Raw genomic sequence first — 14,461 nt, 5'->3', positions numbered from 1 at the left:
TTTGCATCTTGCGCTTTTTAGTTCTGATAAATGATTTCGTTCAAAATCTGAAAGAAATATTTTAAACGTTCAAGATTTTGAGGTCCAATTTCTTGACGATTACAATGCTTACTATTTATATGCTTCCCATACAAGACAGTAGAAGGAAAATTATGGCAAGGAATCATTTGGTTATTTGATCCATACATTTTGAATCTGTTGCACGATTTCGATTAGGACTCGATTTAAACAGATTAAAATAATCGCAACCCACGTCGCTGTGTTGACCGGCCTCGTTTTCCTTCTGCGTGCGTTGATTTCATTTTCCCCGAACAATTAAATTTGCCTGGGAGCACATCCCTGCGGCGTCATTAATATAGATAAGACCGACTGTCAATAATGCCCCTCTTATCCACGTTATCGGGGAGCGCCGATATGAGGCTGAAGCATTGTGGCGCCAAACAATGTTCCAGCGAACCAGACATCAAGGTCGTGAGTGTGTGTCAGAGGTAACTGAATGAAATTGCTGTGGATCTTCATCACCTGTCTTGTCCTCTCTGTGAGTATCTTTCAACGAGATTTTCTTTCTTCCTTGACACGCTTTAATGAGACGGCAAGATGAAATCCATTTTCTGATGCGAAATAGTGCCCCTGATGATAACACACTGTTCCTAAAAATCGTTTATGAATGGTATTAATTTTAATCATATCTCTATTCTATGCGTCATAGTGGTGCATTTTGAGAAAAAACAAAATAAAATTCCTTAATAAAATATTAAATAAAAATTAAAGACAACAGAGACAGTCAAAGATGGAAGACCAATGTAGGGCAGAAGATTGAAAATAGTTTTTAAAACATGCTTTTGTAAATTTAACGAAGAGGAGAGCGTAACTCTTCTGTCAAACATCTTGCTGGGAAAATAAAATTGCAAAATCCGGAGGCGCCGAGAGCAATATGGTAAGAGAATAAATCCAAAAGATTTGCAGAAGAAACAGGATTCTGAAACATTTCTTTTTACAATGCACAATACATCATGAATATCATTAAATTTCCACGATACTGAATGTATTTACTAAATCCTGTTGAATATATATTCATATTTTTGTTTCAAATAGATTTTTGATAATGTTATACTTTTCAACAAATTTATTAAATAGTAATTTAAAATTCTTTTTTTCATTTTCATTATTGGATTCTATTTAGCTTTTTATTCATAGTGAAATAAATAAGATTCATTCCACGTGAATTTAATGTTCCGATTTGCTTCTTTTTCCTGAGTTTTTAATTTTCATTAAAATCAAATAATTTAATACTATTTAATTTAATACTATACAAATAATTTATACTAATATTATTTATTTCAAAAAGTATGGACAGATATAACGAAAAACTCATTGATCACATATTGCATGCTTGGATTCAGAATTAAATGTATCAGTGGTGTGTTCATTGGTCTAGTAAAGACAGGTATTTAACCATGGCATACCGTGATATCTCACCTTCAATTGTATGAATGCTTTGGGAAGTGTGAATGGCACTTAGGACAACATATTGTACATTCTCTTTTCATTACATTTGAGCATTAACCATTAACATAGTAAAGCTTTGCCCTTCGATTGCTTTTTAAGATTGGAAGGGACAAATCACCCATCCCCTCACTACCTAACCGTACAACACCATCAATGTGAAATCAAATGTATTTCAGAATGAAGTTGACTTGCGCTTTCCAAACTGTCATTTGCCACAGAGAGCAAATTATAATGATTATTTTCCTTAATTTTTAGTATTTTTATCACATACGTATTGTATATCACACTATTGATATTAAATGCTTAGTTAGTCAAAAAGCGAATAACCTTTTCAACTAACAAAAATGGTTAATATTCGTGCTTGTTCAAAAGCCGAATAACCATTTAGTCATTTGTAATTAACATACGTGATACTTTGACCTGTCTATGTTAAAAAATGCATAAATTATCAAGGAAACTGCAATAATTATAGCTTTTTTTCATTTTAATAATACCTATGGAAAATTCTATAGAATCGTTTTAATAAAACATTAATACATTGAATAACTATTATTGAAATATCAAATTATTTTTTATTTTCAGTGTGTGTCAAAAGAATAATAATTGCGTTAAAATTAATTAAACTAGTTCTGTGCATTTTGATCTTCATGGTTCTCTGAAAATATTTTCAATTTTAAATTATAATTAATATTTAACCTGTTCTTATTTTTCTAAGAGAGTTCATTTTCTAATGACATGTCTCTGATATCACCTGCAGTTTGAGTTTTATTGCATTACTAAAAATAAAAAAAATCTAATCAATCCCGTAAGTTTACTGAATTGAAAATGATTATTATAAATAGAATCACTCAGTATCAAAGTTTTGTTGGTTGTATTATAAAATATATTTCTCAGTTTATATAATATCTTAAAATAATATTTTTCATCTATTCAGTCAAACATAAAGGGGTATTAAAGCCAGGAAGGGTCAATTGACAACAAGAAATAATTAGAAACGGTGACTACATCATTCATCGGTAAAATCTTGGTAAGCTGAAAAACTTCTTTAAAGCAACTTATAGGAAGGCGAAAAATACTTTTCTGCTTGCTTCCATGTTCATTCTCAAAATTTTTTCTTGCTTGAGTTGCAACAGTTTTCGAAAAGCGGAAACCAAAACTTTCTTAAAAATCATCATTCACTTACTACTTCTGGGATTTGCAAGTTGCAAAATGATGTATTTCTTGTATCTTGGAGATATAATGGTGACAAGTAATATTCAGTCTCCAGTTTTGAACTTTCTTTTGAGAAAAAGCACTCCGTTACTCCAATAGTTTTCATTGTGGGATACTTAGAAGCGAATTTTACTATAATACAGACTTGTATTTTACATACATTTGAAATAATTTATAATCTGATAAGAAGCAATATTCATTCTAAAAACTCAGTACATCTAGTCACACGAATAAAAAATCATTATTTTATGTCAAAAGGACATTTTTTTTTTTAAAAAAAGAATTTTCTATGTAATTTACATATAGTATATTATTTTACGCAACGTAAGTTGGCTATTAAAGATTTTATTTGGTTTGACGTCAAGTATGAAAGAAAACAAGAAAACTGACGTCGATGAAGTATATAAAAAATAGGATGCTGCGGGAGAGATTTTGATTCAATCCAAGAGGAAATTGAGATGATAGGGATAAAGGAAGAAACTTACCTGGACTGCTAAATTTTTCATATACATATTTGTATCCGCTATGTGGAGGCTACGAGAGTTCGAAGGTGGTCAACAGAATGCAACGGGTTTGAAGATCGCTCGTTTGTCTACATCCAAATTTATTTTCATGATTAGGAGATGGAGCGTTTATGATTTTCGAGAGTGATGCTGTCTAAACCTATTGCTGCAAAAGACTTCTTTTTGGTAAAAGGTAAATGTCAGAGGAAAAAATGAAATGAATAGGAGATTGAGATTTGTACTTTGCAGTTCTAAACTGCACTATTAGTCTTTACTGATTTTAAAGTGCGTTTCTAAGCCCATTTATTTCCTTCGCGTGTCTCGTAATATTCAGCTATTTCTATTTTTAAAATGTATGGACTTTCTCCAACAAAATTGGGAATAGAATCCAAATATAAGGTATTAAATTGTTATGAAAGTTTATTTACGAATTTTAATGAAGAAGAATATGTTTTTATTTAAAAATAATTTTTATTAAAAAATTATTTTTAATAAAATTTTTTTATAAAAGTACATTGGAGTAGTTGCATTGAATTGCAAAAAAAGTATCCTGTACTGTAAAAAGTATCCAGTAATAGGATAGTCTGAAAAAAGTGAGTAAATAAATTTTGTATATATATATATATATATATATATATATATATATATATATATATACTTACTGAGACTAATTAATTAATAAATTAATTTGAAAAAAGGTATTGTTTAAAAAGATCTAGTGCAATGTAGAACATGATCATGCATACGTATAAACTACAGCACTATTTTAATATTTATACGTATTGTACGTTTGAGTACATATAATAGTTCCATTTTTGTACTCTATTTTGAATCAAAGAAAATGATAGAGTCTTCTAAGACAAAGAAAATAATAAATCTGCAACATTCGTTTTCAACGACCCGTAATGATCCACAAAATTATATCTTTACAAATATTAAAAAATGTCACTTTCCAATAAAAGTATAAAATTAATAAGAATTTAGAAATAAATTTGAGCGACTATTTAGTTTTGGTCATTGAAAAGACGTTTTTTCAAATTTTTAGATGACGTAGAAATAATATTTGTGTATGGAACTTATCATGGGCCAAAACAAAAATCTCGTTTTAAATGAATTAAAATTTCATAAAGTAAATCCATTGTACATACTCCCATTCCCCAAATTATATTAATACCGAATTTAATAGCTCTAAATCTAAACAGAAAAACTGTCACAAACAGATTTGTTTTTTTTATTAGTAAAGACTCATAAGATCATAATTACATAATGGAAATTTATTAATCCGTTAATTATCATCGAAAACATTGATTTATTACTTATAATTTTAAATTATTTGATTTGGTAGCTCTGAGTCAGTCTGATTTTGTAGAGTATTTTGAAATACTTTAGTTCATTGAATGACCATTTTGATGTCATTCCGATGGATAGATGGAAAAGGCAAAGCTGAGATCACTCTCTGTATAGATTGCTGAAAAGCGTATTACAACCCTAAATACTAATCTTGCATTCACTCATTTTTTAATCGACTTTAATTCAAAAATTTAACCTAAAATTAAATTTTCTCGTTTTCTTATACAGCATTTCTTTTTCTGGCTTTTCAAGATTTACAAAATTTTGGGAGAACAATAAAAAAAGTTTAGGAATAAAATAAATTCACATGTAAGAAAATTGTTTTCTTATTTTTTAAGAGGAAAAATTCTAAGTCTGCTTAAATAAATAAAGCTGCTTAAGGCTTAAATTTCTTTTATATTTATTTCATTTGGTACTAATGTAATTTATATATGACATTTCAGCAGGAAATTATCTGTAACAGTCAACGTTTCCAATATATTTCGGACTGTTAGTGGGGATCGAAATTTATTTATGTCAATTAGTCTGAGACACGAAATATGTATATTCATCATTCTGTGATGGGGTATGTTTTTGGAAATAAACCGGTAGTTGAAGTGACTATAACTATTTATGTTCATCGATCTGAGATACGAAATGTGTATATCGAAATATGTATATTCATCATTCTGTGATGGGGTATGTTTTTGGAAATAAACCGGTAGTTGAAGTGACTATAACTATTTATGTTCATCGATCTGAGATACGAAATGTGTATATCGAAATATGTATATTCATCATTCTGTGATGGGGTATGTTTTTGGAAATAAACCGGTAGTTGAAGTGACTATAACTATTTATGTTCATCGATCTGAGATACGAAATGTGTATATCGAAATATGTATATTCATCATTCTGTGATGGGGTATGTTTTTGGAAATAAACCGGTAGTTGAAGTGACTATAACTATTTATGTTCATCGATCTGAGATACGAAATGTGTTTGTTAATATTATTTAAAAAGGTAAGCATTTGTATAGAGTAGAAAATAGTTTTAAAAGATTGGTGCATTTGTGACAGAAAGTGAAAATTCGTAATCTCATAAAGACTGCTGTGATTTATGATATTCCGACCACTCTATGCCCTTATATTTACTTCGAAAGTATCATTCTGACTTAAAAAGGGTTATCAAAAATTTACTTCAATATATAATACTGTACTCCGACCGTTTTCACTTTCAAAATTGGCAAAGAACTGCACAAAAAAGTCGAATATTCTGTCTCTTTGTATAATTGTGTAAAAGAGAAAATAAAATGAATGATAATAAATATCGATAGGATCGTTTTGGAGAATATGGATGATGTTCGTTTATGAAGTGATACTGTAAAAATGATCTTCGATTGAAGATAAGATATTCCGCACATGTATAAATCTGTTTGAAGCACGCGCAATGTTGACAGGACTCGTTCTAAAAGGGCTTATCTAACTCAGATGCGTTTCTGAAATAAGAGTTTTAGCGTGCAGGTAATATAATTATTTGTTGGAGATGGGAAGACTGGAGGCACCAAGATTCTGTGCATGCGCGTAACAGAAGACGTAGATATTTGGAAAAGATTTTAAAAATACTCCGATGAGCGATACATGTTTATAAATTGAAAATGTCGTCGAAAATGTGACTTTGAATTTTGATGGATTTCCATGTTTTAGATCATCCGGAATCCGAAGAAACTGATTTATAAATTGAAGCCTATTGATCCGTCTGTAAAGATTATGACTAAAAATCGAAAACTAAGAATGCAATTTGTTATATGCTTTTACACCAATATTGGTGAATTATTTTAAATTTCGGGTAAAATGACATTAGCAACGGCCCAGAGTGATGACATTTGGAATATAGTTTATAAATAGAATTGTAGATGCTGTAAAACACTGAAGCAAATCCCTCTAGTGATTTGGTTCTATTAATACGTATGTCTGCTAATAATCGTTTTGTATCGCTCAATTTAAAACATGCCACCTAAAAAACAATATTTTTCTAACCCGTTATCAATCGTGATCTTTAAATGCATTTAAGGTTCGATTTTTCGGTCCTGTCGTCAAGCTGGCGAAACGTTCGCAATCGTTAAAATATTCGCCAAATGGATGCAGATTCCGATAGCGGGAAAAACGATGCAGTGTTCGAGAAACATCCAGTTTTCGTTCTGTAAGATTGTAGCCAAACATTTGCGGATTGCCTTATTTGGCGAAATGTCTCTTGAAAAAAAAATTATAATTTGGTGACAGTATCTGTAATATGTATCTATTAGATAATGTGAATAAGATAGAGTACATTTCTGACAGTGATCTCTTTTCAGGCGCAATTCTTTGCAGGAGAAGGGAAGGCATGCCGCACTGCAGAACACTGCAAGGAGGGTGAATGCTGCATGACGAAGCAGTCCATGTGGGGAGGATGCAGGTCACTCGGATGTCCAGGTGAACAACAAGACATTCTCTGCTGAAATAATTATGTGCTTATTATGAATTATTCTTATGTGACAAAATTTGTTAGTTATGATGAGGCGAAAGTTCGCATCATTTCATATTTCATATCATTTTAGCTTAATAGCACATCGTCAATCTATGCTTTATTAAAATTTGCCTATCTTCCTGCCAGTGGTCATATTAAAATATTAATTTGAAAGTGTAAAGTCTGCATCATTATTAATCGATATGCAGAGGAAACAATTTACTATCGTTTCTCATGTTAAATGAGCAACTCTTTATAGTGTAGTATATTTTAAGTATAAAATGATAAGTATCAGGTAACTCCTAATTATTAAAAAAGCATAAAGAGAGTGTGAGGATCCTATGCGCTGATTTGAGCAAACGATGGATACGCCAAAAGAAAATGAAAGTTAATTTATTATTTTATACCAAAACAGTATTCTGGAAATTGTCCGGTGAAAAAACCCAACGCACTGGAAAAATGATCGGATTCTACAAGAAAACCCGAATCGTAGGCAACAAAATAAAGCTAACTTTTTTATATAAAGATCACAATGATAGAATCTTAGAACAAAAGCAGTCAGAAATGGCATTTAGTCTATTGCAAAAATGTTCGCCATTAACCCTCCATTTCCTCGAGTGAGTGCTTCGCTTTTTATAGCCTTCCAACATGGTATGGTATTTTCTTGAAGGAATTCTAGTTACTGGCTTCTTATAGCCATATCATCATAATTCTTGCAGTTTCGAGGATACCATTTTTGCTTCCAAATGATCGCCAAGATCGCTAATCATTGATCTGGCATCAATTAAAATACGCAACAGTAAATAAATAAGTAAATCTTGAGTATGTGCAAAAATAGCCGGGGTTTTCAGATCCCTCAACTTTTTTTCAAACAAAGTTTATATTTTACTTATTTTTTTTAAAAAAATCTATTTCTTCTTATTATTTGAATGTTCATGAGTTTTCGCTTTCGCCATTTCCTGCTTTTATCACTTTTTGTCCTCAATTTTAAAAATATGAAACCTAATAAAGAAAAGAATGAGTGGAAAGAAGAAGGGGAAGAAATAAAAGAGGTGAATATTGTGAATTGAGAAAAAAAATGATTATAAATTAATCTTGTCGATATCAAGTATAATTTAACGACAAAAATCATACAAAACTCAGAGTTCAAAATTCGACATTTGCCTTATCGAACAAATTCCATTTTACTCAAAATGCGAAATATCGATATATTTAAAGAACTCTTCTTCAAAACAGCGAATGCAGGCTCATCGTTTAAAATACTTTCCCATTCGAAAAAATTCCCGCCATCAAGATGGAACAGATTCATTTTATCTGTAATATAAAACAAAAGATACCCCTCAAATATTTCCTTTTCTATTATTATAAAAATGGAAGCTGCGGAGATGTAATAAGGCAAAAGAGATAATATTTGAAATTTGCTTTTATACCCACTAGTTACTAAAGGTTTGCAGGTATTGAAACATTTATGTGACAAAATGTGTTAGTTATGATGAGGCGGAAGTTCACATCATTTCATATTTCGCATTATTTTAGCTGAATAGCACAGCTTCAATCTGTGCAATATTAAAATTTGCCTATCTTCCTGCCGGTGGTCATATTAAAATATTAATTTGAAAGTGTAAAGTCTGCATCATTATTTTTACAATGCATATTTAACTTGAATGTTAAACTCACAGAACCTCAACATAGAGAGATAAACGATAGGACACAGTCATTTTCTCCGCTGTACAACCAGGTAAATTCAAAGTGTGCCATCTTGCGGCAATGACTGTAAAAGAAAGAGAGGAAAAATGTTTCCGCTGGTTGTCCATCCTCAGATGAACACGATTATAAAAAAAAAAAATGAAGTTTGCGAAAATTCATCTTTCTTCTTAACTTTGTCTTTCCGTTTTCAGGATGTCCCTGTGAGCCTGACAGCGAGAAATTCCACCTGGGGGACATGTACTTGTGGTCATGCCCCTGCTCGGAGGGGCTCGAGTGCGTGCCGGAGGATATCATCAGAAACGAAGGCGACAAGGTAATGCCATCCCTTATTATGTTGCCTCAAAACTAATGGAAAGCACGTAGGTCAGATTTGCTACATTCAAGATCTAATTTTGTATATAAATGCTTGCGACTTCAGTTATTTAAGGACTAGGAAAACTGAATTTTGGAAGAAAAGCATATAGTTTTCTTTTTCAAAAGTATCGATTCAAAATGGTGCATTCTAAAATAAAACAGTTGGACGAATTTCAATGTTGATAATTTTCTAAAATCATTTGACGTTCATAAGAAATTTATCCGACAATTCTGCGGCTTTTATGTAAATTAATTTCTTGGCGAAATAATATTTTTTCTTTGCCTTTTAGTTAGAATATATTTCTGATACGAATCTATAGACTCCAAAATTTTAAAGACTTTTCGAATGAACCGAGATCTTATGCCAAAAAGATAACTGCAATCTGTCTTTTCGGAGTAAAAGGTAATGGATATTCACCTGAAGTGTTCGGCCTCTATTGTAGCAATTCGCTCATACATTTAAACAGACTTATCAACTATCTACTTCGTCATGTACAGCAGCGCACTGACGTGTTTACTGATAAATACCAATTATAAATAATTATCAAACGAGATTGGCCTCTTCTTGTGTTATATTTTAGCGACTCAATCATTTACTCATGTAGCTGAGACATCTTTTAAAGAGGAATCGAGAAATTTCTTTTCAGTTTTATTTCTGAACATTTATGATCTTACATTTACAACAGGTTCTAAAACAAACATCAGGAGCAGAAAGGGAAACTAAGAAACCTCGTAATTTCGAGTAAGTCTGGATAGTGTAAATTTAAATATTACAAAATGTATGCTAAAGTTCCCTTTTTCTCAGCTAATTCGCTCAGCGATATCTAGGGTATTTGAGATTGAATCTGACTTCTGCAATAGCATATTCAATTTACAGTAAAGCGCACTACTTCCTTAGAATTAAATAATCGGAGTGAACAAAATATTCTTGATAAAGAATGATTTATGAAGCGATTTAATTACATCTCGTCAGATTTATAAATATGAATGATCTCTTTCATTTCGATAGTTTATGGAGGATTTCAGATTGAGAGAGTTTACATCTTCACAGTTTTCTCTAAAATCCACTCAAAGAAATCCTTATGTACGTCTTCAATTCCAATACATTTGCACTAACGGGATATTTAAGACAGCCCACGACGCATTCCAATAAAATAAAGATACAAGAAAGTTTTTCAAAAGATTTAGATAGCCACAGATTGAACATGTATTCAGTCGTGTATTGTAATATTAGACACTTTGCGATTCCACACAGTGTGAACTACGAAGTCCCTCTTTTATTAACTGGTGATATTTTAACATGCTAATATTTTATCTCTTTATTCCTGTGAAATATGTTTGTTTTTATTGAGCTGTCCATAAAATAAATGAAAGCCATTTATTAGTATTCTAATAATTAAGTGAACTTATTGTAATATAAGGGTCAATTATATTTTCTACAGAACGAATATTATTTTAATATATTATCAATCGTAGAATTTTTTGGTTATGTTTCACAGAATTTCACAAATTTGTTTATTTTACATCTAAGAAAAAAAGTTCTTTAGTCGTCCTACTTGCATCCGATTCTCAACCCAGTGGCCCCAAACAGATGCTTATTCGGAAATCCGCCATTGCACGCAGAGCATTCGAAAGAGCGTCAGTTTAGTTCAGTTATATTAACACCCCATTTGAAAGAAACACAAGGGCTATTTTGGGACGGACTTCGTCATTTTGAACCGCGCTCAGATGACGAGGACGACATCTGAGATGGCATCCCCTCTCCACACTTTTATACCACACCATCGAGAAAACGTTTGGAACTACGGATTTAACGTGCATTAGACATGCTTACACGATGAAATCGAGTCTCGAACCTGAAAGCTTTCAGTTTTGTAACCGAGATCTTACCATTAGGCCACCGCGGCCTCTTCATAGGCACTTCAGAGCTCTTCAGTATTTGTTTAAAATGGATTACCAGTTAGAAGTTGTCTGTCACAATAAGCAATAACTACACATGTGAGTAAAATTTCAAGCTTAGTCCTATATTGCGTTGGAATTTTAATTCCTATGATTGTCAACAAGGAAGCTATTATAATCGGGTTGACTTTTTTGAGTTACTCTTATTATAGCAGAAAAGCGTCACCATTATGCAGGGAAAATCACACGGCGTGCTGTCTTACATTATGCTGTGACTCCAACCCTAGCAAGATGGCTTTTAAGTTTCAATTTTGCGTTTGCCTTGTATCTCATAATTATAGGGGGTGATTATAAATGAATATACCAACTTTGCAGGGCTATTAAAGAAATCAATGCATAAAATTGTTGTTTATCAAAAATTACAATTAACAGCCCAAAATTTAAACTCAATTCATATATAAGTGTCCGTTATAAGCACCTCCAAAAATAGGAAGAATACCAAAGTAGTAAAAAAACTCTTTCAGCATTTCTGATGTGATGCTCTGATAAGCTGCAGATATGCGTGTCATCACCTTAGTTAGTGGTGCAGTGATGTTGTTCAATGCACCTGCTGTTGAATGTAGTCCCCCCAAAAAAATCGTCACCTAAACGTATATTTGAATCCTTTCAAAACTTCACACCAGGAAAGCAGAAAAAATCGTGTTAGTTCACATGAAACGTTTGTAACTGTATTACAGTTAAACTTCCAACTATTATCTCCGATTTCCAATGAGCAATAGGGCTGTGCTTTGCGTTTTTTTCTTTGAATAGCTCTGCCAAGTTGGGCTATTCATTTATAATGCCCCAGTATAATAATTGCATTACTGTACGATCACTGATCCGTTAATTTTTTTCGTTTGGTCATCAGAGTGTTGTATTCATAAATTCCACCTGCGTGAGCCCCGAAGAAGCCAAGAGAAAGAGAAGCAGGTATTCTTTTCAACCCGAGATCCTGCCGAGATTCCTGCGGAAATCGGAGGGGCGCAATGCCTAGAAATATTCGATTGCTGAAGTGTATATTATGAAACATGTGAATGCTTGTTTACTTTCCTGTAAATCTCTTATGTATATAATCAAAGTATTTTTATTATAAAAATTATCCAAACTATTTACTTTTGTTAAATCTTTCCACACAAATTTATGTAAATTGAACTTGTTTCATGCTTGTTAAAAATAATTTTGTAATAATGTTTCATTTACCTTTTGTATAGGCTAGAGTTTTGAAATTTTGCGCATGATATATAATTATTAGTTGAAATAAATTTTCATTCATTACGAGTGTTGTCATCTTGTAGCGAATTTGAAAAATGGACGACACATTCCTCAGTATTCATATTATAACAAGTTAGATGGCGATGAAATCTACTGGAAAAAATGAATTAAAATAAAAAAGTATTTTTAGTACACTAATAAAAGTTGTTTTAAAAAAAGTCCTTTTCATATTTATCATAAAAATTTCAGGTAGTCAAAATTATTTATTTTTTATTGAGTTTTATTTTTATTGAATAAATATTATTTGTTGATGGGGAGTCATCAAGAATGTCTATTCATAAAAATATTAGACTGACGGCCGGTATATTGATTATATGAGCATTGTAAATTGCACCATTGTTTCCATCTTCCTTGTAAATTCTCTCATGCATATAAAATGTCTATTTCTATGACAAAAATCATACTAACATTCATCATACTTATGTAAGTATGCTACAACTTAATATATCATTGATATTTATAATTAGTTAGAATTAATAGCAATCTCCTAATTACTATTACTTTTAATACTGTATAACATGACATTTTCCCACATTTTAAAAATATCCTTCACCAAATCGTTGAATTTTCTGTGAGAAAAATAATGAATAATTCATGACTAAGTATATATCAGTTTGTGCGATTCTCTCAGCAATAATATTAAATAATAAAATGGCATTTATATTATGGTATTTCTTAATATAATTGAAATCTTTTCCAATTTTTTGCCTTAAATTAGCTCATATTATTTTATTCTGAATTTTTTCTTACTTCTTGATCAAAATATCTCTATTTTTATTTAATTAGTTCTAAAACGTGATCTAAAAATTGATAATAATATAATTCTCACGGTATAATCGTCGAGATAAAAATCCCTAACGCTCACAGGATTCCTTCCAAAGATTCCTTTTCCTGAACAGACCCATGTCAAGGTAATTCCTATAAGAATATCCCAGTAAAACCTCTGAGGGAAAAACTTATCAAACGTTTTCTTATTGTGTCCCTGTGCGAAAAGACGCCCATCAGCAGTACCTCTGTGTATAAACCATGCCCTCTCGTGGGAAAAAACAATTGAAGTTAATTCAAAATTTGTCTACTTTTTCTGCCTAACAACTGCAAAAGTTTATTACATATATATGCTTTAAACATTGGCTTGATCAACTTAATAATTTTAAGAGCAGCATTTATTATTTTTATATCTATAACGATTACTGAAAAGATAACAATTACAAAGAAAGATTGAAATGGAATTTCATGTTTTCTACTGATTTGCGCCGGACTGCATCTGTCAAGTTTTTAAGATTGTAGATGCTATAACACTCTTCAAACCAGAATTCCTGTCCCATTGAAAGAAAGGCCAAAAATTCTGCCAAATGAATTCATGAAAGATTTTGGAAAATTGATAATGTCTTAATTCGGACTGCATAGCTCACTCCACAAAAATAAATTGATAGCATTCGTGAACGGCGCACGACTCCTGCTATTCAACACTAGCTTACTCGCAGTATGCGGATTATTCCGCTTACGGAGGCAAATGCAGAAATATTTCACTACTTATATTAAGATATTTTGATGATAACCATTTGAATATCCTCTATCAAATTTTTCTAAATGAAACACAGGAACATAAATAAAATTGTTAAAACTAATCAAAATAGGAAGGAAATACATGTAAATATATGATCAAAATTAGGCATGTTAATAAGGGATTTTTTAGTACAAATATTTAAGGGCAAATATATTTACAGCTGCTGTTTTCGAATGCAAGAAAACAAAATGTGCGGAATTTTCTCCGGTACAGTCTAAAACATTTGTGTATGTGTGTGTCTAATAGTTTATCGAAATTTTATTCTACTTCCTTAAGCAATTCATCTATGATTTGCTTTGGGAGATACTGTCATTTCATAATGTTATACAATGTATGTCTCAAATTTGTTTTGTCTTAGAAAAGAAAACAGAAAACCAGTAGAATGCAATTTTTTTCTAGTATGATTGGAAAATAACTTTACAATTGCAGAAGACAGCATTTTGGTGTTTTAAAGAGCTCATAAAGATTCATATTACCGAAGTGTTTGAAAAAAATCTATACAAATTTTTATTTTAATAATCTACTCTATTTATTAAACACATTTATATTTACAAATCAAATAAAA

At 31.2% G+C, this 14,461-nt stretch overlaps 1 protein-coding gene across 1 annotated transcript; it reads left to right on the top strand.

Moving 5' to 3' along the window:
- Positions 1-407: 407 nt before the first annotated feature.
- On the top strand, positions 408-12,335 carry LOC129957576 (uncharacterized). The gene is made up of 4 exons (XM_056069940.1): positions 408-538; positions 6,907-7,024; positions 8,957-9,078; positions 11,926-12,335. The coding sequence occupies exons 1-4, from the start codon at positions 497-499 to the stop codon at positions 12,049-12,051; spliced, it is 408 nt and encodes a 135-aa protein (XP_055925915.1). The 5' UTR covers positions 408-496; the 3' UTR covers positions 12,052-12,335.
- Positions 12,336-14,461: the final 2,126 nt, after the last annotated feature.

This window comes from Argiope bruennichi, chromosome 11 (genome assembly GCF_947563725.1).
Source record: "Argiope bruennichi chromosome 11, qqArgBrue1.1, whole genome shotgun sequence".
NCBI classification, from domain to species: domain Eukaryota; kingdom Metazoa; phylum Arthropoda; class Arachnida; order Araneae; family Araneidae; genus Argiope; species Argiope bruennichi.
Note: the sequence above shows the minus strand (reverse complement) of the source record. Positions and strands in the feature narration are given on the sequence as shown.

Bases quoted from the DNA above. Each gene is read 5' to 3' on its own strand.
- LOC129957576 (XM_056069940.1), top strand. From the start codon at position 497: ATGAAATTGCTGTGGATCTTCATCACCTGTCTTGTCCTCTCT. The intron at 539-6,906 runs GTGAGTATCTTT...ATCTCTTTTCAG, and splicing joins TCACCTGTCTTGTCCTCTCT to GCGCAATTCTTTGCAGGAGA. The intron at 9,079-11,925 runs GTAATGCCATCC...TTTGGTCATCAG, and splicing joins TCAGAAACGAAGGCGACAAG to AGTGTTGTATTCATAAATTC.